Source organism: Malus domestica, chromosome 09 (genome assembly GCF_042453785.1).
Source record: "Malus domestica chromosome 09, GDT2T_hap1".
In the NCBI taxonomy this organism is placed as follows: Eukaryota; Viridiplantae; Streptophyta; class Magnoliopsida; order Rosales; family Rosaceae; genus Malus; species Malus domestica.
This window is the reverse complement of record NC_091669.1, coordinates 3477993-3501543: the sequence shown is the minus strand read 5'-3', so window position 1 is coordinate 3501543 and position 23551 is coordinate 3477993. Positions and strand designations below refer to the sequence as shown.

At 35.1% G+C, this 23551-nt stretch overlaps 2 protein-coding genes across 3 annotated transcripts; both read right to left on the bottom strand.

Moving 5' to 3' along the window:
• Positions 1-4379: 4379 nt before the first annotated feature.
• LOC103430094 (transcription factor MYB16) lies at positions 4380-7219 on the bottom strand. Its single transcript, XM_029107819.2, has 3 exons — positions 6785-7219; positions 6531-6660; positions 4380-5717 (listed from the first exon to the last, which is right to left on the bottom strand). Exons 1-3 carry the CDS (start codon positions 6915-6917, stop codon positions 4811-4813), a joined length of 1170 nt encoding a protein of 389 aa, XP_028963652.1. The 5' UTR covers positions 6918-7219; the 3' UTR covers positions 4380-4810.
• A 7211-nt stretch (positions 7220-14430) lies between these two features.
• On the bottom strand, positions 14431-17442 carry LOC103442372 (eukaryotic initiation factor 4A-III homolog A-like). Of its 2 annotated transcripts, none has more exons than XR_003775918.2 (7): positions 16859-17442; positions 16688-16768; positions 16450-16557; positions 16067-16346; positions 15770-15937; positions 15319-15405; positions 14431-14719 (listed from the first exon to the last, which is right to left on the bottom strand). XR_003775918.2 is itself a non-coding variant. In XM_008381155.4 (7 exons), exons 1-7 carry the CDS (start codon positions 17342-17344, stop codon positions 14606-14608), a joined length of 1164 nt encoding a protein of 387 aa, XP_008379377.2. In that variant the 5' UTR covers positions 17345-17442; the 3' UTR covers positions 14431-14605. The 2 variants fall into 2 exon arrangements, 1 of the variants encoding a protein (XP_008379377.2); XM_008381155.4 differs by having other exon boundaries at positions 16227-16346.
• Positions 17443-23551: the final 6109 nt, after the last annotated feature.

Genomic DNA, 23551 nt, shown 5'->3' with positions numbered 1-23551 from the left:
AACGACGTTACTTGGCATGCCACATGTGGAGTCTTGAGACTATATACATATATAGAGATATTATATTTGATTTTCTGCATGATTGAGTATTCCGGACTATTTACATTAAATTGATCACATTGCAGTTTCGATGAGATTATTTATTTATTTTAAGAAATGGCAAATCTAGTCATTGATCAATAATCGAACTTGTTCTTCTGATAGTTTACAGATTTTCTCACAAAATAAGAACTTTTGCATGTGTTCCACAATTTAGAGAGGTTGTTGGCACGACTGTGATGGTGAGGGGGTGGGAGGCTAGAGGTGGTATCAAATTGGCAATTGGTCCTATTTTGCATCTGTGAAATTGCACCGACAACACAGGGAAAGGAGACCTATATTATCTGTCATGTCAAATGTTAAACGCTAAATGTTAAATGCATGGTCTGAGTCTCTCCTATGTTGGTGAAAATGCACTTGAAAAATAAATTGGCTGTTAAATGAAGCAAACCCTAGCTTTTTCGTCACATGTGTTCTGTCTAGTCTTTACTCACTGGATCCCTTTGAACCACTGTCTAAAAATTTTCGTCTTGCGTCGTCTAAACAGGGCGTCTAATCACCATTCTGATTAATCCTTAGCCATTTGAAACTTAAGAAATAGCGCTTAGACATGCCTAGGCTACCACCTAACCTACCTAGACCCACCTAGACACCCGCTTAGGTTTAGACAGAAAATATGTAACTTTCATTTGTCATTTTTTTTCTTCAATAAATTGTAAGAAACTTGTTGAATACTTAGATGAACCCACATGATATGCATGTTCCCTATGTTTTTATTATGTTCTAATATTTTATAATTTCTATGTCACTCTATTTTACAATTTATGTATCCCACTAAAATTATATATTTTTCAAGTATAATTAGACACTTATTAATTATATGATATGTAATATATTTACTTAAATATGCCTAGTCCGCCTAGACACCTGTCTAAGCCCGCCTAACCATATAGACACTAGACCCCAGCATGTCGTCTGACTAGCACCTAGCGTCTTTTATAACCTTACTTTGAATAATTTAGCAATGTAATTTTTTATTTGTTCCATTCGTGTCACCGACTGCCTAAATTTCTGATTTCAGACTGAACACGTTGAAGAGGTATCAATCATCCAATTGAGTAGCCAATGTCCAATTTCTTTTCTCTTTTTTTTTTTTTTTTTTTGGTCAGACAAATATAGTACCTCGATCTAGTGGCCTGTACAACTAAAGGTGTCGATTTTGTTTGGAACAAAATGATATTTTTCACATTTTTGAAATGGTCCGTTTCACCATATCGTGATTGATATCATTATGTTTTTATCTGTTAATCCTTACATCTTGAGTAGTTAGTTTTTTTTTAATATAACGTTATTTTTAGTCAGTTCAAAATTAAGATTATTTGCGATCGTATTAACCATTTCCCATACTTTATTAGAGTGATAAACACTATAGTTAGTCTAGTCCTACATTGTTCAGTCTAAGTGCTAATATAGTTATATAACTATTATGCCGCTTAATTCTCTAAATTAGATAAGTAGAATGACTCTTTTAAAGTGCCAACAACAAACTGTTTAGGTTTAGGATCATCCATCGTTTGATGTGCAGTATAGAGGTTGATGTTAGAGTGGAAGATAAATTAACCTTTGAAAGATATTTACAATATCCCTAAATATTGTAACCATATTTTTATGCATAAATGAAAGTTATTTTTCATTTAAGTGTATATATAAGAACATCAAAATCGTCAACTAATTATTAAATACCACCAACTAATTACATCACATTCTGCATCAATCGATCTAGTCTTAGTTACAATAATGATATCCACGGCTTATTATGAAAAGGAAATGATCATTTTATTTTCTTGAGTTAGGAATGATCATTATATTGTTGATATTAAGAGAGCTACGAAGTTGAACACACCAAATAATTTCATATATAGAGAATAGAAAAAAGAAACTAATTAAAATGAAAATGTGTAGATTTTTTTTTCAAATAAAATAGAGAATTAGGCAATATTAGTTTTTCTGAGTGGGGCGATGTAGGTAACAGAGTATCCCAAAGGCGAAGGATCCTACACTCTTTGAACAGAAAAATACTGACAGGTCATATGTGACATATATAAAACCAAAACCCTTTTAAGAAAAGCAAACTAAAAAATATACAACTTAAAAAACTAAAATTACTTCTAATAGAACCTATAACAAAGAAGCTGAGAAAGATTATGAGAATAAGCAGTTGCAACACAAACGATATAGACCTTAGACAAATTAAACAAAGCATGAACGTGAGAGTCTCGGGTCTCTACATTTAGGCTTTGTGAATTTACCCACATTTGGTTTAATCTCTACCATTATAATAATTCAACAATCTAGGACATGACACATCGCCTATAATTAATTGTAATTAGATTTGTCTAAAAAGAAAATAAGTTTCCCAACAGAAGTTTAACTCTCTTTGCCTTCAGTTTGCTCGTCCTTCACGTCCTTCTTTCTCCTTTCTTTGTGGCTCAATGGACATTACTCCGTGGTTGGAAAATCTTGAAATCCAAGAAGGCAAGAATATAATTTTCTTTGATATATATCAGTTCTTGGTTGTGTTTCATTTATTTATAGGCTTTTTTGTTTCCTGCGTGTTTTGAAGACAAAGGGAAATAGGTTTAATGTCTGCACAGCACCGTAGCTATTTCAATTATGGGAATGGAATCAACTAAGTTGGATCAGTTCTAAACATTGAAAAGCAGCCAATATTTGAAGAACCTAATAACTTGTACCAATTTATATATACAAAATCGGGGTATATATAAAAATCAGAAAGCCCCTCTTCCTCATCATCTGCATCAGCATCAGCAGATGTTAACAGAGAAAATCATCAGTGGAAATATTGTAGAAAGTACTTCTGAGATGAAATTTAAGTGGCGCGAGTCGTTGACATCGAATTAAAACTTTCCATTGAACCACAAACAAGAAAAAAGCAGTAGTAGAGGAGGAGAAAGATAAACACGAACGAACACACTGAGGAAGACAAACAAAACTGATAAGAATCTGTGAGACCTAACGGCAATGAGAGTTAACTTCTATTAGGAAACTTATTTTATTTTCAGAAAAAAATATATTCAATTGTAATTATAGGTGATGTGTCATGTCCTAGGTTGTTGTGTTATTATAATGGTGGAGATTAAGCAAAATGCGAATAAATGCACCAAACTTAAATGTAAAGATTCGGAATCCCAATTTGAGGGACCGCTAATAAATTAAACCAAATTAATTAAGCAGCCATATGCATGTATGATAAGCAATGCGTCAGAGCAAACATATACGTACGTGCTTCAATTTTTCTACCAAAATTTATTTACTTGTCTGTTTTTTTTTCTTTTCGTGTTGAACAATATTATTGTATATAGTGGCGGTCACAGAAGCATTAAGTTTTTTTAATGCCACCGCCAGGTTAGATGGGAAGAAGAAAAGTACTGTACTTGGGAAATTGACAAGAATGTAGGCTTTTCGTTTTCTAGGTCAATTTCTTTAACTCTATAATTTACCCAACTTGGCAATTAGCTTTCATTTCCTTTATAATTTGTGTTTCCTGTTATTTGCAATACAACAAAGAAAAGGAGAGTGGAAAGTGGAAAAAGGACTGAGAAAAAACTCTTTTAATTCTATCTCAAAAGGAGATTTTGACATAGAACCAAACATCAATAAAGACAGTCATATAAATGTCCTGTGTAGTTTTAATTTTTAAATAGCAAAACGCTAACCAAACAGAAAAAGGAAAAAAATTCACAGAAACAAGACTTTCGCCTAACCAAGTTTACTAGAGTAGTGTGTAAATTTTTTTAGCTGTATGCATTCATGTTCGAAGCTTCTTCTATATAGTTTATATTAGTTAAGAATATTGCTCGAAAAAAAACCCCAAAGGAATTCCGGGTTGAAGGGTACATTCACTCATAACCACAAAAACAAAACAAAAATTCAGATGAACAATGGTGATATATTAAAGAAACTATATAAGAGACAGATACATAGTTTGCTAGTAGATGAATGACTCTAACAAGTTCAAAAGGGGGCAAAGTATTAACATTTGATGCGAGAGCTACAGCCAAAACTGTAATTATTTTGCTTTCACAAGAATACACAAAGCATGCATGCATGCATGTCAAGCATATCTTATTACATTTTTTTGTACCTGACCTATGATAATTGCATAAAGCAACCAAAATGCTTTGGCAATAGCATCAATTCACGAATGGAAATCAAGCAAATGATTTTATATTAGTTAAGAATATTGCTCGAAAAAAAACCCCAAAGGAATTCCGGGTTGAAGGGTACATTCACTCATAACCACAAAAACAAAACAAAAATTCAGATGAACAATGGTGATATATTAAAGAAACTATATAAGAGACAGATACATAGTTTGCTAGTAGATGAATGACTCTAACAAGTTCAAAAGGGGGCAAAGTATTAACATTTGATGCGAGAGCTACAGCCAAAACTGTAATTATTTTGCTTTCACAAGAATACACAAAGCATGCATGCATGCATGTCAAGCATATCTTATTACATTTTTTTGTACCTGACCTATGATAATTGCATAAAGCAACCAAAATGCTTTGGCAATAGCATCAATTCACGAATGGAAATCAAGCAAATGATTTTCTCTTGCTAATTTGATCATTAGAGTAGCTAAATTTGTTGCACAGTTGGATTTGATTCCCATTCAGAACTACAATTAATCCGATATGATCACATAAGGACATGGCAGTGGCGACAGAGTTTATCACTTCCCTTATCAAAACATTGGAGATTCAGAGGGAGAAGAGTTCACCAAATTGAGAATACTATTCCAGTAATGCTTATTATCTTCGTAGTAGTCACTACCCCTTCCACTTCCGCTTCCACCACCGTTATCAGAATCCACGCCACGATCCCCGTCTGACAAGCTCTGCACCTCATCCGAGTTATTAAGCAAAAGATTAGTGAACCCTTCTTGATCAGCTGCTTCCATGTCACCAGCCACATTGCCAACTTGATGATCATTAGTAGTCCATGCACCCGCAGCTTCCATGGACATTGAGATGTTCTGATGATGATCATGAACTAACCCTAATGGAGTAAAAGACAAATGGGACTTCCAATCTTGTTCGTTATCTCCACCTTCTTCCTTGGTCTCAGAAGAACCTGAACTCCCAACAAACTCGATCATCGCCGGCTGCATAATCGCGGCCCCCATTGCGGAGGACGATGCATTATTAACGTTAATCTGATCGGAATTATAAGTGAGCGTAGATGTCGGAGACTCGAGATCAACACTATTATGAGAATGTTTTGATGACGGCCACTTGAGCTGAAGCTGAGCTGATGTCGAACCCGAAGACGAAGAATTCACCGGAACGTAGGTATTAGGGTTTGTGGTGGTGAGCTGATGGAGTAATGAGGAGCTCTGGGAGCGGAGCCTTGATTCTCTGACTAGGCGGGCCTCGGCTTCGAGCCGGGCGCTCTCCCACTGAGCCATGTGGCTGAGATTGGAGGCGTTCTTGGATTGACCGTCGACGCTAGAGAGTAGGTTGTCCTTCTTTGGCTTGTGCGTGACGGGGTCGATGCCCATTTTGGCTAGCCTCTTCTTAAGATGCGTATTCCAGTAGTTCTTTATCTCATTGTCTGTTCTCTTTGGCAAGTGAGTTGCTATGGCCGACCACCTGATCATTCGAGGTCAATCAACAAGACAAATATTAGCATCAAAATACTATGAAAATCCCATAAACTACATCGATCTCACGAACAAATTTTTTTTCATTTATTATGTTGTAACTTTGATTTCCACATACCCATTCTCTTTTAATTAAATTTGACCAAACATAATTAATTAGGATTGTGTAGTAGAAGAAAAGAGGTCTGCAGATTCAGTGGCATGGACAAGCATCTCTAGCTACAAGAATATTTCAGTGTCTATATGCATGCTCATGAAGAAAATTTAAGAGGACCATTTTTATTTAAAAATGAGACCAATAAATAATATGAACTCGGATGTCAGGATCTCAGAGCAGCAGTGAATATCACATTATGGAAAATGGTCGCACAAGTCAAAATTTTGAATAAGTGACAGATAAGAGTTGAGTAATTGCATTCACATCATCAAAAAATTCAAACAAATATATAGCAAAATGGTAGAACCTGATCACAAAGACTGTCGCACTCTTAACAAACTCTTGCTTCTACGTTGTCAAGGTAAAGAAATTAAGAACATACTCGGGAGAAAGGATTAAAAATAACCATGAAAAATTAAAAGTACTAATTAACATTTGAAAACAATGTCTACCATAACTGTTCTGATAAGACAAGACAATTGATAACAATAAAATTGAACATGACCATTTGGTCTAGCGGCAATATTGAAGGAAGTAGTGTGTTTAAATCACGTTATTGAAGGAAGTATAGTGTTTAAATCGCGTGGATAACAATTTTTTGTTAAAAAAATAAAATAACCGACACTATAAAGAACTGTGCTCTACCTGTTCCCTAATAGGGCATGGAGTTGAATTATGGTTTGTTCTTCTTGCAAACTGAACTTTCCCCTCTTAATATCAGGTCTGAGATAGTTAGTCCATCTAAGCCTACAGCTTTTTCCACATCTCTGAAGACCTACACACATTTAGTTAATTAAACCGTGAAATTAACAAATAATTAAGTACTTAACTGCATATGTTATGTAATTACATACATCCTTATAGTACAATATGTGGGGAAATGCAAGTGGAAGTCTCACCAGCTTTTGTTGGGAGTGCACGCCAACTGCCATGGCCGTGTTCTTCAATGTAAGCCAAGAGCTTCTGGTCTTCTTCTGGAGTCCAAGGTCCTTTCTTCAAACCCACCTTGTCACAGCACGGTGACCGACCCATCGGAATATTCTAAACCAGCAAAGCAAAGTAGTAGGTTCTGCTCTTGTTTATATAGCTACACTAACCTTGCACAAGAGAAAAAAGAAGATGATATGGATGGAGGAAATTAAAGAGAGAAGGAGAAGAAATGGGCAAATGCGAAGAGGATGAGAAAGGTCAGCGACATAAATGGGATAAAGAAATAAATTTTGATCACAGAGTATAATACTGTAGTACATCTCTCGTGACAAAACTACCCTCTTAACCTTCTTTCACCTCGTAGACTTTGACGTAGACATATTGACTAGCGTCTAAGTTGGATCTCTCTCATGGTTTAGAGCATGTTCACTTAATTACAGGGAATAGAAAGCGAAATCATGTTTACTTAAGTATGCATATGATAATTCACTTCTTAACTTTTACTTATGTGTACTAACACATGTGAAATCGAAAAAGTATAGATTTATTGTTCAAATTTGCAATCAAATACGTAAAATTCTAGTCATATCCACTTGTAGAGTTGGTTTATTCGATTCAATTTTCTTACTTCCCATATACGTACTAAAGTTATTTCCTTATTTCTCTGATCTCTCCCTAAAATACATATTGTAGATTAATTAAAACTGAATATGTATAAATATATTAGGCCACGTTCTTTAATTTGCTTTATGTGTAATGACCTAAGGGAATTGTTGCTCTATGAGAAATTATATTGTCTTTTAACAGGATCCCGTAGCAGATATTATCAAGAATAATTGCATAGGATCAATCCTCCTCGATTTCAAGTTCATTAGGTTTTCTTTACACCATTCTTCTTTTCTTTAATTTGTTTCTGGTCCACTTATTATTTTATATAACTTTGAAATTTATGTCACTCAGTCTTGCAATATTTATTTCCGATTTCCTGCAGATTTTGCAGGAGACCTATTTATGAAGAGGATAGTTCTCCTCCTCCATTAATCAACAAACCTATTAAATTTCAAAATATTCAACGTCATGTTATTCACTTGTTATTTTCTTCTTCTTCTTGACTTTTAATTTTCAAAAGTGAGGGTAATTCTTTAGCAAATATTTTCTTAAATTAGTAATTTAACTGAAAAATATAATAAATGCTTATATAAAATTAATTAAATTAGATATTGCTAAATAGTCACAGATTTGCGTAAGTTAATTTAAATGATGATAAAAATGATAATTTTAATTTTAATTGTTTTTTATACGATAATATATTTACACTAAGCGGTGGAAGAAATAAATTGGTATCTAACTCTTTGTCTATGAGATTCGAATCTAAGAGACACATCTTACAAATAAAAAGAAACATTTAAACTGATGTATTGTGAAAATACGTTAATCACAAAAAGATGGAGAAGTATGCGTAAATACGAATCGAGCACACGTATTTTCATTTTTTTTCTAAACCAATTTATATGTATATCAAATCTCTTTAGTTTTATGCTATGCAGTCGATATTAATTGAAGGCATTCACCAGAGCGCAGCAACTGGATATAATTCATAGAACAAGATCATTGGCCGCCTCTAGCAAGTAATTATTCCTACATAAAATGCTACTCCTAGAATTTCAGAATCTCCTCAAATCTTCAGTGGGTTTCAACACTAAAGAGGTAAAGATTTAATGTAAGCATAAGCACTGACCACTGGTCCATGCACATCTGATTTAAGTGTGATCTTGTCACCATTAATATTGCTTCGTAGGTGCATTATATTAGTAGCCAAAATAAATCAATTCACAAAACCTTCATATCTTACTTTATTTCCCTACCGCTAGAGAAAATCTTGAGTAGGATATCCGATCACATTATTCGTAGGGCACTTCTCATAATAGCATGAGATCTTCTGTATTTCGACCACACTCTTTCTACTGAAATTGCTCTCTAGCTGCTTAATTAGACAAGTATGGCTCATTTGGAAGTGCTTCTAAATGACTGAAATCGCTTTTGATAAAAATGTTTTTTAAACTAATTCTTAGTAAAAATGCAAGTGAATCCTGGAAAAGAACTTGTAGTGCATCCTGCAAGAAACACCATGATGCACTACATTTACTTTTGTAACACAAAAATAGTTTCTCTAAAAACACTTTTAGTCATTTTAAAAGTACTTACAAATGAGCCGGTTATTAACTCCAATTAGATAGTGTAATGATGCATAATAACTAGCCATCCTTGGTGGAGTTAACCTAATCGGCTAGGGTAAACATATATCCATATGGAGTTCAATAGATAAATTAGTGAAGCCTTTCAAACCCCTCAGCTCATTCAAGCCACACCAGCTCGAACTAGCCTAGCATGGAAGCTTGGACAATTGGGTCGTCTTTAGGAGACTATAGCTGATCTTGGAATAACAGCAACAGCATGCATATATATGTTGCCCTAGCTAGTTAGGGTTGGCTTTATAATGCTTTCATAAGTGTCACATTCAACCTCATTAATTAATCTATAGTCCCTCTCCCACCTATGGATCTAGAAGCTTAATTAGCCATGCATAGATCAATCGCTTATCGTAGCTCAAAGTCACACTTAGACGTGTGTATATAAATTTCTTCTTATACACCCATAATTTGGTCACACAAAAAAATATACGTGAATCTGTAATTCATAGAAAAGATGAACAACTGCAATATCATAACGAGAATTTAGATAATACTACTTATATTTAAATATGATGAGAAAGTAAAATTTCCAAAGATAAACTGTGGTGTGGTCAATATTTAAAATATCGATACATGTGTTATGGAAATATCGGTAGACATATCGATATCAATATCGGTTTCCTTTGATGGAAATTTGCAATGAGGTGAGTATATCAATTTATTCAGATTTAGTCGAAATTAAAGAAAAATTTCTCAAAAAAATTCAAAAGTTTGAAATCCACAATGACTTCCTGAAAAGTTTCTGCAGTGAATCAGTAAATATCAATGATATTGATTAATTTTCTTATACCTCATCGACATAGGATGAAGTTTTTATTTCACCCCCTCTCCCTCTTTCCATATCAATCCTTGATTTTCGGATACTTCGGTGAAAATATCGACAACCTCGTAGATATTTTAAACACTCGGTGAGGGTCTGTAGGTCTAAAGCCATAGCTGAACAGGGTCCAAAAGTTCTCCTGCCGAAAGAGGTAGGCAGGCACTCAAAGGCGGTGAATGGTGATGGAGACCTATTGGGGCTGCCGCTGCTGTAAGTTTAAATTAACAAATAAAAATTTGGAAGCAAAAGAATTTCAGAGGGCAGATTGGTAATTCGAGAACCAAAGTAGTACTAAATTAATTGAGCTATTCATCAATTTACCCCTTGAATTTCTGACCATTGGCCAATTTCCCTTTTCAACTATAATTTTGGCCAATTTCTCTCCTCAACTCTCATAATTAGTCAATTTGCGTCCTATTGTCAATTTTTTTTTAATTTTCCATCTATTCTTCCATTAAGTAGGTATTCGCATGACTATCTTTGAAGGGAAAAAAAAAATCAATTTGCACCCTATTGTTAGTTTTTCAATTTGCACCCTACTATCATTTTCCATTAAATATGTTTCCCTACACCTTACTAGAGGTAGACGAGGCCAAATGAGGAGGGGACGGGGTGTGGCCTGCAAACTACAAAAGCAGCATATCAAATGGACTGGGTTGCAAACAGCGAAGGAGGGAGGCGTTGGCAATAGTCACGGGCTTAGCATGGAGACAAGGAAGAAGAAGAGAAAGTTCGAAGAAAATGAAGAAGATCGAAGATGTAGGGAAAATGACTTTTTTGCTCTTTAAAAGCAATCATGCGGATACCTACTTAACAGAAGAATAGATGGAAAATTTAAAAAAAATAACAGTAGGGTGTAAATTGACTAATTATGAAAATTGAAGAGGAAAATTAGCCAAAATTAAAATTGAGAGAAAAATTGACCAATCCTTATAAATTCAGATCAGGATAAATTGACGAATACCTCATACTAATTTATTGAGATGGGCTCTACGCCTCTGTGGGGTTAAAATCTTGATGGATATTGAAGCATGAAAAGACAATAATGGGGTCCCATGGAGGTGCTAGAATAGAAAAATACTTAATAATAAAAAATACTTGTGTGTCTGGCTTGGAAGTGCGAAATCGAAATATCAAGTTTTAAGACCATTTTTTGGTAAAGTAACAAGATGTGGCGGATGATGGTGGGCTCTTTTTTTAATGATTCCCATGTGATCTACAGAAGCAAAAAAATATGTAGGAAAAATGAATTTGCTGGGAATAATGTTTGGCTAATCAAGAATGAGTAAGAATTCTTACTTAAAATTTTTTGTGTTTGAATTACATAACTTTATATTTACGGTTAGAACCGTTCATTTTATGCATCACTATGTAAAAATTATCTTCGCAAAAAATGAATTAAAACTAAAGTCGGTTAGTCAATTTATTATACCAAATACATAGACGATTTGTAATATTTTTACCAATTTCGTTCCTCTGTTTTTATACAATTTGACGGCTAAAAGACCTTAATTTTGAATGATCTTTTGTAGATGTAATTTTTATAGAATAATTTATAATATAAATAATTTTTTTATTATAAATATGAAGTTTTATAAGTCGACAACGTACAATTTTAAATAAATATTCTAGCTTATCATTTGAGTTATCAAGTATTATTCTTTCTTGGCTGGGTGGGAAAAGAAAATAGGACAACTGGGGACACCATCTTAAATTCTAGTTGATGACTGCCAGCTCTTGTCATGGTGTATGGTCCAACAAGCTCTTTATGACCCTCTTAAATTCAGTCCCATTTTACACTTGTCAAAGAATCGTTGCTCCGCGTGCATATATAGTGGTACATTCAGGAAAAGGATCCTCGCCGGGTTCTTTTATTGAGGATTTGGGAAATCCGTTATCGTAACCGTTCATCATACATTGTGAGATTAGTTTTCGTTAAGTAATATTTATATTTAATTTTAAATTTTAAATAATTTTTGACTTTACAATGTATGATAAACAATCACGATCACGATCATGAGATCCCAAAAAAATAATCCGGTGAGGATCCCTTTTTCGTACATTCAAAACAAAAGACGAAAAGAAGTATGTTATTTACGATTCAAAAAAAGTTATTCTACACTGCATTATCTAAGCCTATAAAGATGCATAGGAGAGATAATATACGAATATCAGATTATGATAACTATTTTAAAGTGTCGGTAACAGATCACAAACTTACATATATAACAAAATTAAATAGAGATTAAAAAATAATAATAATCAAAAGTTGGCATATGGTCCATTCTTACCACGGCTTGGACTTATAACATTTAATCGAGTGTTTGAGACAAATTTTGAAAGGGTTAAGAATATTAGAGGCACTTTTGTACGCATGATCTTCTTTACGAATCACTTTCAAGTCTTCTTCGAAAAGCAGTTAAATTTTCAATAAGCATTTCAGTGTTGATGTGATTTTCAAATGAATCAAAAAGTAGGCATCAATCTGCTTTTAACACATGACAAGTATTAACAAGCATTCGAGGATTTTATTTTTAAGAAGTTTTAACGAAACATTTTTTGTGCTGTTTATTTTTAATGAAAAATTATATTTTTACATTTTTCTGATATTATTCATTATACTTTCATTTGTCTTTTTTCATTAAAATTATAGTTTTTTTCTTCTTTTTTTATTTTTTTTTATTTTTTTTTATTTTTTTATTTTTTAAACATATGACAAGTATCTGGCTAAGAGGCGATGCTCAGAGTCTCGTTTTTCTTTAAAGCGTGTATCCAAGATTCTGAGCAAGCGTTTATCCAAGACTCTGAGCACCGTCTTTTAGAAAGCTTGTTGATGATTGTGATGGCAGGTAAACCTTTATTGTTCTGTGGGAGAAGTCCTGAACTTTACAAACTTGTGAGATGAAGAGGAAGAAAATGCAAATAAACAAAATTGTAATCCACTCCTATTAGTACGAAGATATTAATCAGTTTTATTTTATTTTATAATTTCCCGTGATTTGGTTATCCAACAATTATTTCGGTTTTAATACGTGAACCAAAGACCTATCAATATTCCTGTTGGAAGATGCAACTATGACACAAAGGTTCAGGAAAAAAAAGGGTGGAGGAAGACATAAAAAGACTTTGAAAAAGACTATAAGAAAAGATATAGAGTACATGAAGTTAACGGAAGACTCGGTGCAAAACCGAACGCAATGACGTTCTAGGATTCATACAATGAACCCCACTTAATAGGATAAGACTTAATTATTGTTGTTGTACCTTCAACCCTTCATGCACCAAATAGGCAAACACGGCCAGGAGTAGGGCTAGTAATTAGACAAAACGGTACATAAAAATGCTATACTCGTGTCATGCAATGATACCTAGGGTTAGTGTTTTTGCGGTAAACATTGTATTGTGGCAATCATGATTAGTCGTCTTTGCGAATTTAATGTTTAATCTCAATTAATCATGAAGTTTTGTTCGTCATGTGATCAAGAGAACATGACTCGTGTGCTATGTATGATGAAAGAGAAATGCAAATTATACCTAGAGAATCTCACCAATAATCCTCCAAGAAGGAGTTAGGCAATGTCATTGTGCAAACATAAGGCAGGCACTTAAGTCCTTGGATACAATCTTCAAATACAAGATTGCTTGACTAAAACGGGACCACTGGATTTGGATCGACTGTGGCATCTCTAGTAACTTGGCAATCACGTAATAGAAAGTATCCTCCTACTCCTCCTTCCCTACGGATGTTGATACGTTTCAAGTTGAAGCATTCAAGCAAGAAGCATCATATTTGATGACACAATTATCTAAACTCGATCGACCCAATTGTATATCAGAGTGACGACTACTGCACCTTGATATTTATAGAGAACTCAATTGATACAAGCTACAACTCCAAACAACACCAAAACAAAATTTGGAACCACACCCATATCCACCAGGTCCTTGCCTTTGTCCGACTTCAACTGTCACACACATAATTCAAGAGTGTACTCTCACCCAACAAAATATAATTAGCAAATATGTCCTCCCCATTTTCGCTGCTGCCTGCAAATTACGACTCCTCTTCCTTGACGCTGTTCTACACTTCCTTGGCACTGGCTCGATGGTCTTCAACATTCATTCATGTTGAGATGCAATGGGAAGAAATGTTGAGTCCACCATGTCGATGCCAAGGAATAGCAGAATCATCTACATGGAGGAGGATGAGCTTAATTTACTCATTAATAGTTGCAACATGATCACGAACCTCTACATTTAAGTGAATCTTGTATTTCAACTCGTTAATTTTTCAGATAAGGCCGCCTCAGACTCGATCGCCACTCTGTTGAGCCGTCCAGTCTCGATCACGGATAGTGAAAGAGAATCTGTTGAGCTGTACTGATTAGTGGTCTTCATCGTTGCGCTGTTACGTTGTTTGTGCGGATTTTGTTTGCGTAATTGTACTGTTAACGAAGCTAATCTTACGAAATTGCTACTTTTGATGAAGGGAAACAAAGAAGTTTGGTATGGTTTCGTACGAAAGTCGAAAGACATCAAAACATTAATCAACGAAGAAAATGTCATTCAAGCTTTAAGCAAGTCATTAATCCATATAAAAATAAGGAGCAAGGGCAACTGCAAGTTTGCCAATTATTAATCAACATCAAAAAAACCATGTCACTGAATTTAAATCGACACAGAATGGTCGTAGGACGGCCAGCAACTTAGCTCTGAGCTCATATCAAATCCGCAACGTTCATTGGCATTTCGTCAATCTGGGTACTGTAGTACTGCTCAATGTCTCTTAAAATCCTTACATCGTCGCTTTTGACAAAGTTTATTGCCACTCCCTACGAGAAATCAAATCGCCCATTAATTGTAATAGCAACATGCAAACAAATAAGATAATACAGACTAATGAGGAAAAACAAACATAGGTTAAGAATACAGAAAACCCAGCAAGCAATACTTCTGAAATACAATGTTGATTCTTAGCATCGAAAAGACTCGTAAGTCAGTCAATTGAATGGGATGAGCTCTTTTAGCAGTAACAGGGATAAAAATGCAAGAGATATTTAGAGAGGACGAAGTGGCCTACACAGTATGCAAGTGTTCAACGAGCATGCAATGTGAATTCATATATCGCTCAAGATTCTTTGTATTATCTTCAATCATAACTATTGGCGTCTCATTAATAAGATTTGATCTTGCATAAAAGACAGAAAGAAATTCGCAATTTCTAATAGAGGATGTCTCTAATCAATTTGTTAAAGTCAACATTCACTTGAAATTTGGCAAATGTAACAAAAACAAATACAACATGATGAGCCTAAGATCCATCGATTAGACAGTTGCAACACTCAAAAGCAAAGTTGTGACAAAGATGGTGTAAGCTTGTTTGATTTTTCTTTATTCCACTGTAAATATAGTTAGAATATAGAATGCATACCTTGCGCCCAAAACGGCCGGAACGACCAATCCGATGAATATAGAGCTCTCGGTTGTTTGGAAGATCATAATTGATAACCAAGGAAACCTGATAAAGGGGAAATGGTTAACCTGGTTAGAAAATCAGTGCAGCAAATCAATCAGTATAACATGTTTTCTACTACGCAATTACTAAACTATTCTACATGCAGGTTCAACTCCACTATGTCTCTCACCGATACAGCACCCTTAGGCCTAATCCGACAACTAGAAACCAGAGTCCAGCTTGAAGGTTTTGGTCTGTATTTAACTATTTATAACCTCCAACATGTAGCAAGTTCCGCGACAAGAATCTCCTAAACATCACTGTAATTCTTAGAGATTTCTCGTCTAGTTGTAGGTCAAGAGATTTCTGATTCTAGCAGTTGGTTATAACTATACAAGTATTGCACACAAAGAACCTAAGAACTTGCCTGCTGAACATCAAGACCCCGGGCCAAAACATCTGTGGTGATGAGGACACGAGTATTGCCACTGCGAAATTCAGCCATAATAGCATCCCTCTCCATCTGAGGCATGTCTCCATACGTTGAAGACACAGTAAAGTTATTGCTCCGCATCATCTCGGTGAGCCAGTCCACCTGTTGAAATAGGGTTTCAAGGATCAATAAGGATACACCAGGAAGTTATAGAACCAGAGTAGCTAAGGCAAGATTAATGATACATAGGGAATAAGGCCAAGAGAAAAGGAAATGTTTACTATATCTCACCTGATATCAAAATAACTCCGAGGTCAGGATCCTATGCTATACTCCAACTTTCCACACAGAATCCATGACCCAAGAACTCCAGCCGTGGATCCCTTCTCAGCTAATCAAAACTCAAGACATTAGTATCAAATATCAACTCGAGCGGTAAATAACACTTTACCTTTTGCTTTGTGTTGCAAAAGATAACAGCTTGAGTAATTGTAAGATTATCATACAGATCACATAAAGCGTCAAACTTCCATTCTTCTCTTTCAACTGCAACGAAAAACTGCTTAATTCCCTGTCATGATGCAAAATACAATATACACATTTCAATTCACCTCAAATTTCATTCACATTGCATTCAAATTTCAAAGGCAGTAGCACACGACCGAAATACGTACCTCCAAAGTCAATTCATCACGATTGACAAGGATCCTTACGGGGTCAGTCATAAACTTGTTGGTCATCTCCAAAATTTCTTGAGGAAGTGTAGCGGAAATTAAGCAAACCTACAATACCACAGTATCAATATTACCACAGATTTCACTTCGGATAAACAAACATGCTAATTAATTCTTTGAATTAACAATCTTGATTAGAACAAAATGCTCATAGGAAGAGACTAAATAGTAATTAAACCTGCAGGTCAGGTCGAAGATATCGGTAGACCTCGTAAATCTGATCCTTGAATTCTCTGGTCAGCATCTCATCAGCTTCATCCTGAAAACACCAAATTAAGTAATTTACAAAATCAATAATTAACAACATTAAACACAAATTAATGAACTTTAATGGAGATTAGAAACTCACCAGAACTAACAATTTGATCGATCGGGTGCGCAGAGCTCCCCTCCTGATCATGTCGCAGACTCTGCCGGGTGTTCCGGACACCACATGGACCCCGTGCTCGAGCTTTCTGATATCCTCGCCCACGCTTTTGCCTCCGACACAAGCATGCGCCTTTACATTCACGAAACCCCCAACCGCCAGCACCACCTTCTCCGTCTGCGCCGCCAGTTCCCTCGTCGGCGAGAGTATCAGCGCCTGGACCTCCCTGGACGCGGTGTCGACGAGCTGGCAGACAGCGACGGCAATCATGGACGTTTTTCCGGTACCAGACTGGGCCTGGGCTATGACGTCGTGGCCGCCGATGATAGGGACAAGGGCGCGCTGCTGGATGGCGGAGGGCTTTTGGAAGCCGAAGTGGTAGATGCCTCGGAGAACGTCGTCGTTTAACCCCATCGATTCGAAGGTCGTGATCGCCTCTATCGCATCCATCGTCACCGAATCCGCCATGCCGATGACCGTAATTTGATTGATTCGCTGAGCTAATTTTCTGGTTTTTTTTTTTTACTGTTTAGGTTTGTGAAGGGGGTTTCTACGACCAGCCGGATGACGACTATTATTTATAGCTTCACGTCCTATTTTCCTTCTCACACGTATTGAATTTTCAATCGTCAGATTAGATAGGTTAAAGGGAATCAAAGGATAAAAATTAATAAAAAGTATATAAAAAGTAAAAACGTGTATGAAGATAGTACACTCCTATTTATATGGTATAATTGTGACTGTGTATTATCTCATTGAACCTCTATTTACATAGCAGTAGGAAGATAAATTCCTAATCCAATAGATATTACAAGTTAACTAGGATACTATTTAAAAGATATGATAGAATTCTATAAAGATTTCATAAGATTTACGCAATCATATTCTTAACCTAATTTGCATTGTTCGTGTTATTCTAAGGGGTGTATTCAATTCGGATTTTGAGGTATTTTAATTCTTTTAATAAATCTAGGGGTATTCAATCAGGATTTCAAGTGATTATCTGAAATTTAAGATGTATTCAATTAGAATTTTAAGATAGTTTATTAAAATCCTTAGAAATTCAGATGTATTACATTAGGATTTTAAAGAAGTTTATAACATTCCAGGTGTATTCAATTAGAAATTGATTTTAAAGAATTTGAGAAAGTTGAGGAATTAGAGGGAATTAGAGAGATTTTGTAGTGTATTTTAAGCATCCACAAATCTCACCTCTTCCCATGAGATTTTGGGGGAATTGAATCAAAATTTTATATGGAATCTCTATAAATTAATTAAACTCTATAAAAATCTATGGATTTATAAATCCATTAAAATCTATCAAATTCCCAATTGAATACTCTCTCCAATTCCCTCTAATTCCTCAACTTTTCCAAATTCTCTAAATTATAATTCTAATTGAATCCCGGATTTCTAATAATTTTAATAAACTATCTTAAAATCATGATTGAATACACATTGAATTTCAGAGAATCCCTTAAAATTCTGATTGAATACCTCTAAATTCATTAAAAGAATTAAAATTCCTCAAAAAATTGAATACGCCCACAGTAATCAGAACCTATAATCAAGCTAATTACATTTACATCCTCCAATCACTCTATCCCAAGAGTTAGACAATTTCAGAAGCTACAATCATTCTCAATCTGATCGTGTGATTTCTTTTCCTTTAACAACAACATGGATGATATTATATGTCTTTTTATTTCACCTTATTATTTAGGGAGTTTTAACGAAAAACCTACGATACTGTTCACTTTAACGAAAAACCACATTTTTACACTAAAAAGTCAAACATGGTACTATTCACTTTACCCTTTATTTTGTCTTTATCATTAAAACTTAAAGTTTTCAAGCCCTTCTCATTAGTTTTCCTTATTATTTAGTTTTTGTTTAGTAGAGCGATAACATTAGTAAGTTAGTTGTAAGAAAAATGATAAAAGTGGAGATTGAACTTACATCATGATATATTTTTTCAGTTATTGCAGTAAAACCGACATTTGTGTTAGGTTGTAAGTGAATACTTTATGCATTAATTAAGCTAAATCTACTAGTAAAATAGTTTGTAAATGTATACAAAGGACACACAAAGACAGATATAAACTCAAAACCTCAGGTGTAGAACTCACTTCAATCAATTGAGTTATTCACCAAGACAATCGACTTCTATTTGAACTCAAAGTTCAACCCTCTCTTCTCTACATTGGTTATCTTAAGTATATTACAAACCGATATAATCGTAAGTATAGGATTCTTGCATCACAAGAAAGATAATAAATAAATAATAAGAATAATTGTTTTCAAAGAGAATATAAGTGTTCACTCGGTGATCCAATTGTATTAGGATGAATAAAAATTAAAAATATAGTTGTATTGGGATTCATAGCTATATTTCTTCTCTTGTTTAAGATTAATGGGTAATAAATTAATAATAATGACCAGGGTGGTTTAGTGACAAAAAAAAAACATAAAATTATAAGGAGACCAAAACCGAGATATGCAATAAATTCCAATTAGAGCGACGCGTGAATTTAAAAAAACTATGTCAGGAAGTGTTTTTTTTTTTTTTTGGGTAAAATCAGAAAGTGGTTGTTTGATTTAATGTATCAGTAAAGTGTGTCAGTCGCGGTGTCGGTTTAAACCGACACCAAGGTTAACTAAACCGACGCCATGTTTGGTCCAATAAATGTTGTCAGAAAGTGGGTGGCTTTAATTAGACGTAATGCATGTCAGCAATGGGTGGCGGTTTCAACCGACACTAAGCCTCACTTATTGTGACACCGGTGGGTTCTAATATGACATCAGGCACTTAATGTCGGTTTCAACCGACGCCAAATTAGAAGAGAAAGAAATCGAAGGTGGTCCATTAACAATTTTCAATTTGGGCATCATACTAGACAGACTACAAAACAAAAAACTGAAAGTAATAACCATAATAAATTAAAAATGGACCCCGACTACGCCCTCACGATTTTGTTTCTGGGAACTCACACGAGAACTTCCCAGTGGGTCACCCATCATGGGATTGCTCTCGCATGCTACTCGCTTAACTTCGGAGTTAAGATGGAATCTGAAGCCAATGAGCTCCCAAAATGCCTCGTGCTAGGTAGAGATGAGAATATACATATAAGGATCACTCCCTTAGGCGATGTGGGATCTCACATTCGACTTCTTCATCTTCGAATTAGATTTTGTCAGCATGCTCATATTCAAAATGATCCATAGCAAAACAATCTGCAAGAAGAAGTACAAAAACTAAAAAGTGAAAAGGGAGATGAAATGGAAGTATGGACGAAATTGCGAAGGAGAAGGAGAGACTGAAATTAGGGAAAAAATGAAAGCACAGATGAAATGGGGGAAAAAAGGAGTTTAAATATGGATGTTGGCGTCGGTTGAAACTGACATTAAGTGCCCGACGTCATATTAAAACCCACTGGCGTCGCAATAAGTGAGGCTTAGTGTCGGTTGAAACCGCCACCCACTGCTGACATGCATTACGTCTAATTAAATCCACCCACTTTCTGACAACATTTATTGGACCAAACGTGGTGTCAGTTTAGTTAACCTTGGTGTCGGTTTAAACCGACACCACCACTGACACACTTTACTGATACATTAAATCAAACAACCACTTTCTGACATATTTTTTTTTAAATTCAGATGGTGTCACTTTAGTTAACCTTGGTGTCGATTAAAACTGACACCATAGTCTGACAAGCTTTAATGAAGTGCATGTTGGAAGAACAAATAACAAAGTTGAGAGAGAGAGGAACAAGAACACACGGGGAGGGTTTATAAATTGAAAGAATGCGAGAGAGGAAGAAGAAAACACGTGGAGAGTATATAAAGGCGATCAATATGTCGCTTACAACTGACATCGGGTTTCAAAATATTTAGAAAAAGTAAAATCTATGTCGCTCAGAACCGACGCAGGCTTTAAAATATTTAAAAACAATAATCAGTGTCGCCTAGAAGTGACACCCATACTTTATGTCGCTTAAAAGCGACACTGTTTTATTTAAAGCGACACCGGTATTTAAAAATTATTAAAATATATGTCGGTTATAAGCGACATTAAATGTTGACGTCGGTTTAAAAGCGACATAGACATTTTATGATGCTTATAAGCAACAGTAAATCCGACGTCATGTTCAGTAGGTGTCGTAATTATCTTATCCGCCACTATATTATATTAAATCGACACCATCCACTTACACTAGTATAAGGTCCTTTTGTAGTAGTGGAAGGAAAAAGGACAGTTGCCACCCCCCCCCCCCCCGGGTCCCCCTTCTACTAGATTTTATTAATTATATGATTTTATGTTCCATTCTATCAAATGTAATAGTAGCTTTGATACTGCTTGTAGTGAAATGATATATTGGATGGGTGATAAGTTTCTTCTTGGGTTGGATCTCTTCATGATCAACAACAAATATAACTGTTGTTTCATGGAATTTGCTGAAGTTTACGTCTGGGATTCCAAACTTGATTGCCTAGGTGAGTGCGGAGGGTGTCTCAAGATTCCTAAACCCTAAACCCTAAACCATGAGCTACCACCGGAAACCTGATTATATAATGCTTTGGGACGTGAACGAAGAAGAAATATTCCAAACTGCTGGAACTTGGAAGGTTGTGTGGCAAAACCTGAAATGGTATGAAATGAATGAAAATAATGATGAGGACTGCAAAACGTACGTGTAGTGCTTTTGAAGTAGGTTTGGACCAAACGATGAGGAAATTTTGTTTCTGGTTACAGATGAATACATCGTTAGGTACAACAAAGTAGAAAAAGTTGGATACAGAGAAGAGTATGAATTGTTTTTCCTTCTTCCCATTTGCGCTTCCTTGGTGGCCAACACCAGTTCCTGGACTACCAGAACATGGCCAGCCCAGAGTCGAGGTGAAGAGGCCCTCCCTGCTTCTGAGGAAGCGCATGAGAGACGAACATAGGGTTAGTTTTAAGCTTTGGACCCAAATGATGAAATTTTTGTATCTGTTTATAGACAGATCACTTGTTATTAGCTGCAACCTTAGTACAAAAGAATGGTCCCAGATGTCTGAAAAGGGTGGGATACATTGTTCTCCCTTGTTCTCACTTGCACTCCCCTGGTGACCAATACCAGTTCCTAGGCTACCGCAATTTGCTCAGCCCACATCGGCCGCGACGCGCAAGAAGATCAACCCGGCCGAGAAAGCACAGGAGAACAAGAAAGTGAGTGAGCCGAGTGGTATAAATTAAGGAAAATTAATGAAAATAACTTGAAAACTTTGAGTTTTAACGATAAGAAAAAAATAAAGAGTAAAGTGAATAGTATCATGATTGACTTTTTAGTGTAAAAAATGTGGTTTTTCGTTAAAGTGAACAGTACCTGGAGTATTTCGTTAAAATTTCCATAAATTAATTAAAGTGAAGGGCTCATTTGGTTTTGTCTGAAATTTGAAACTGTTATCTTGTGATCTTTAATTATTTATCCATTGATGTTAATTTGTTTTAAGTTTTTATGATCAATAGTGCAATAGCCCTATGTTAAATCTCTCCATATTACAGAGTCATCAGTACTGAATAGCCAGGTAACAATTTGTCAATCATTGACTTGATGTGGCATGTTCATAAGCTTTTTCGCTAGAAGCACATTAAAAATTATTTAAAATTTAAACACTTGTTGGGAAGATCTTTCCTTTCAAAGTTCAGGGATAAAGTGATTTGGACATTTAAAATTTGATCTAACGGTTAAAAATAAAGAGGTTAGTAAAAACTTTTAAAAGCTATAATAATTTTTAATCATTAGATCAAATTTTTAAAGACTCAGATCACTTAATATCTGAGCTTTAGAGGAAGGGATCCGGAGAGAATCTTTGTCCCACTTGTTGATATGCACTTGGAATCACTTCACAAAAATAGAAAACACTAAACGTGCTTTTAAAATCATGAGTAGTTGACCATAGCCGAAATGGCGAGCAATACACTCATCCTTCTGCACCTAAATACGAATCTAATTTCCCATATAGTTCAAATTAGTTTAGAATCTTACTAAATTCGTAAGCACGTTTAATATTTTTGGGCTCAGCACCACAAAAACAATTTTGATTATCTGAAAGAGGTTTTAACCCTTCCAGAAGTGTTTATTCAAGCATGCCCATCGATTAACAGAGTTTTTATTATTTTACGAATGAGGATTCTCTCCGGATCCTCTTTGTGAAGATCCCGGAAATTCTCCAATTACATCCGTTCATCGTATATCATGCGGCTATAAATCATTGTAAATCTTTTTATTTAAAATTAAATATAAACAATATTTGACAAAAATTAATCACACGATATACGATGAACGAATGTGATTGAAGGATCTCCAAGATTCTCACAAAGAGAATCCGGAGATGATCCTCATTCTTATTTTACGGGCTTGCAGGCTAATTTGTTTTGTGCTTTGTCTAGCCTATTTTCTCTTTGTGGGTATGGCTAGTTAAGCTTCATTAGGACTCTGATGTCATAATCTGGTCGATGATCTCATAGTCTACGGGCATATTTTGAACCCTACTAGTATGAAAAAATACATATATGATTGTTTGTAGACTTTATTTTTTATGTATATAACTATATATGCTAGCTGCTTGTTCTTTAGTTTTTATTGTAGCGTATGATGCCCGTCAGATAAATTTTTCAGTGTGCCGATA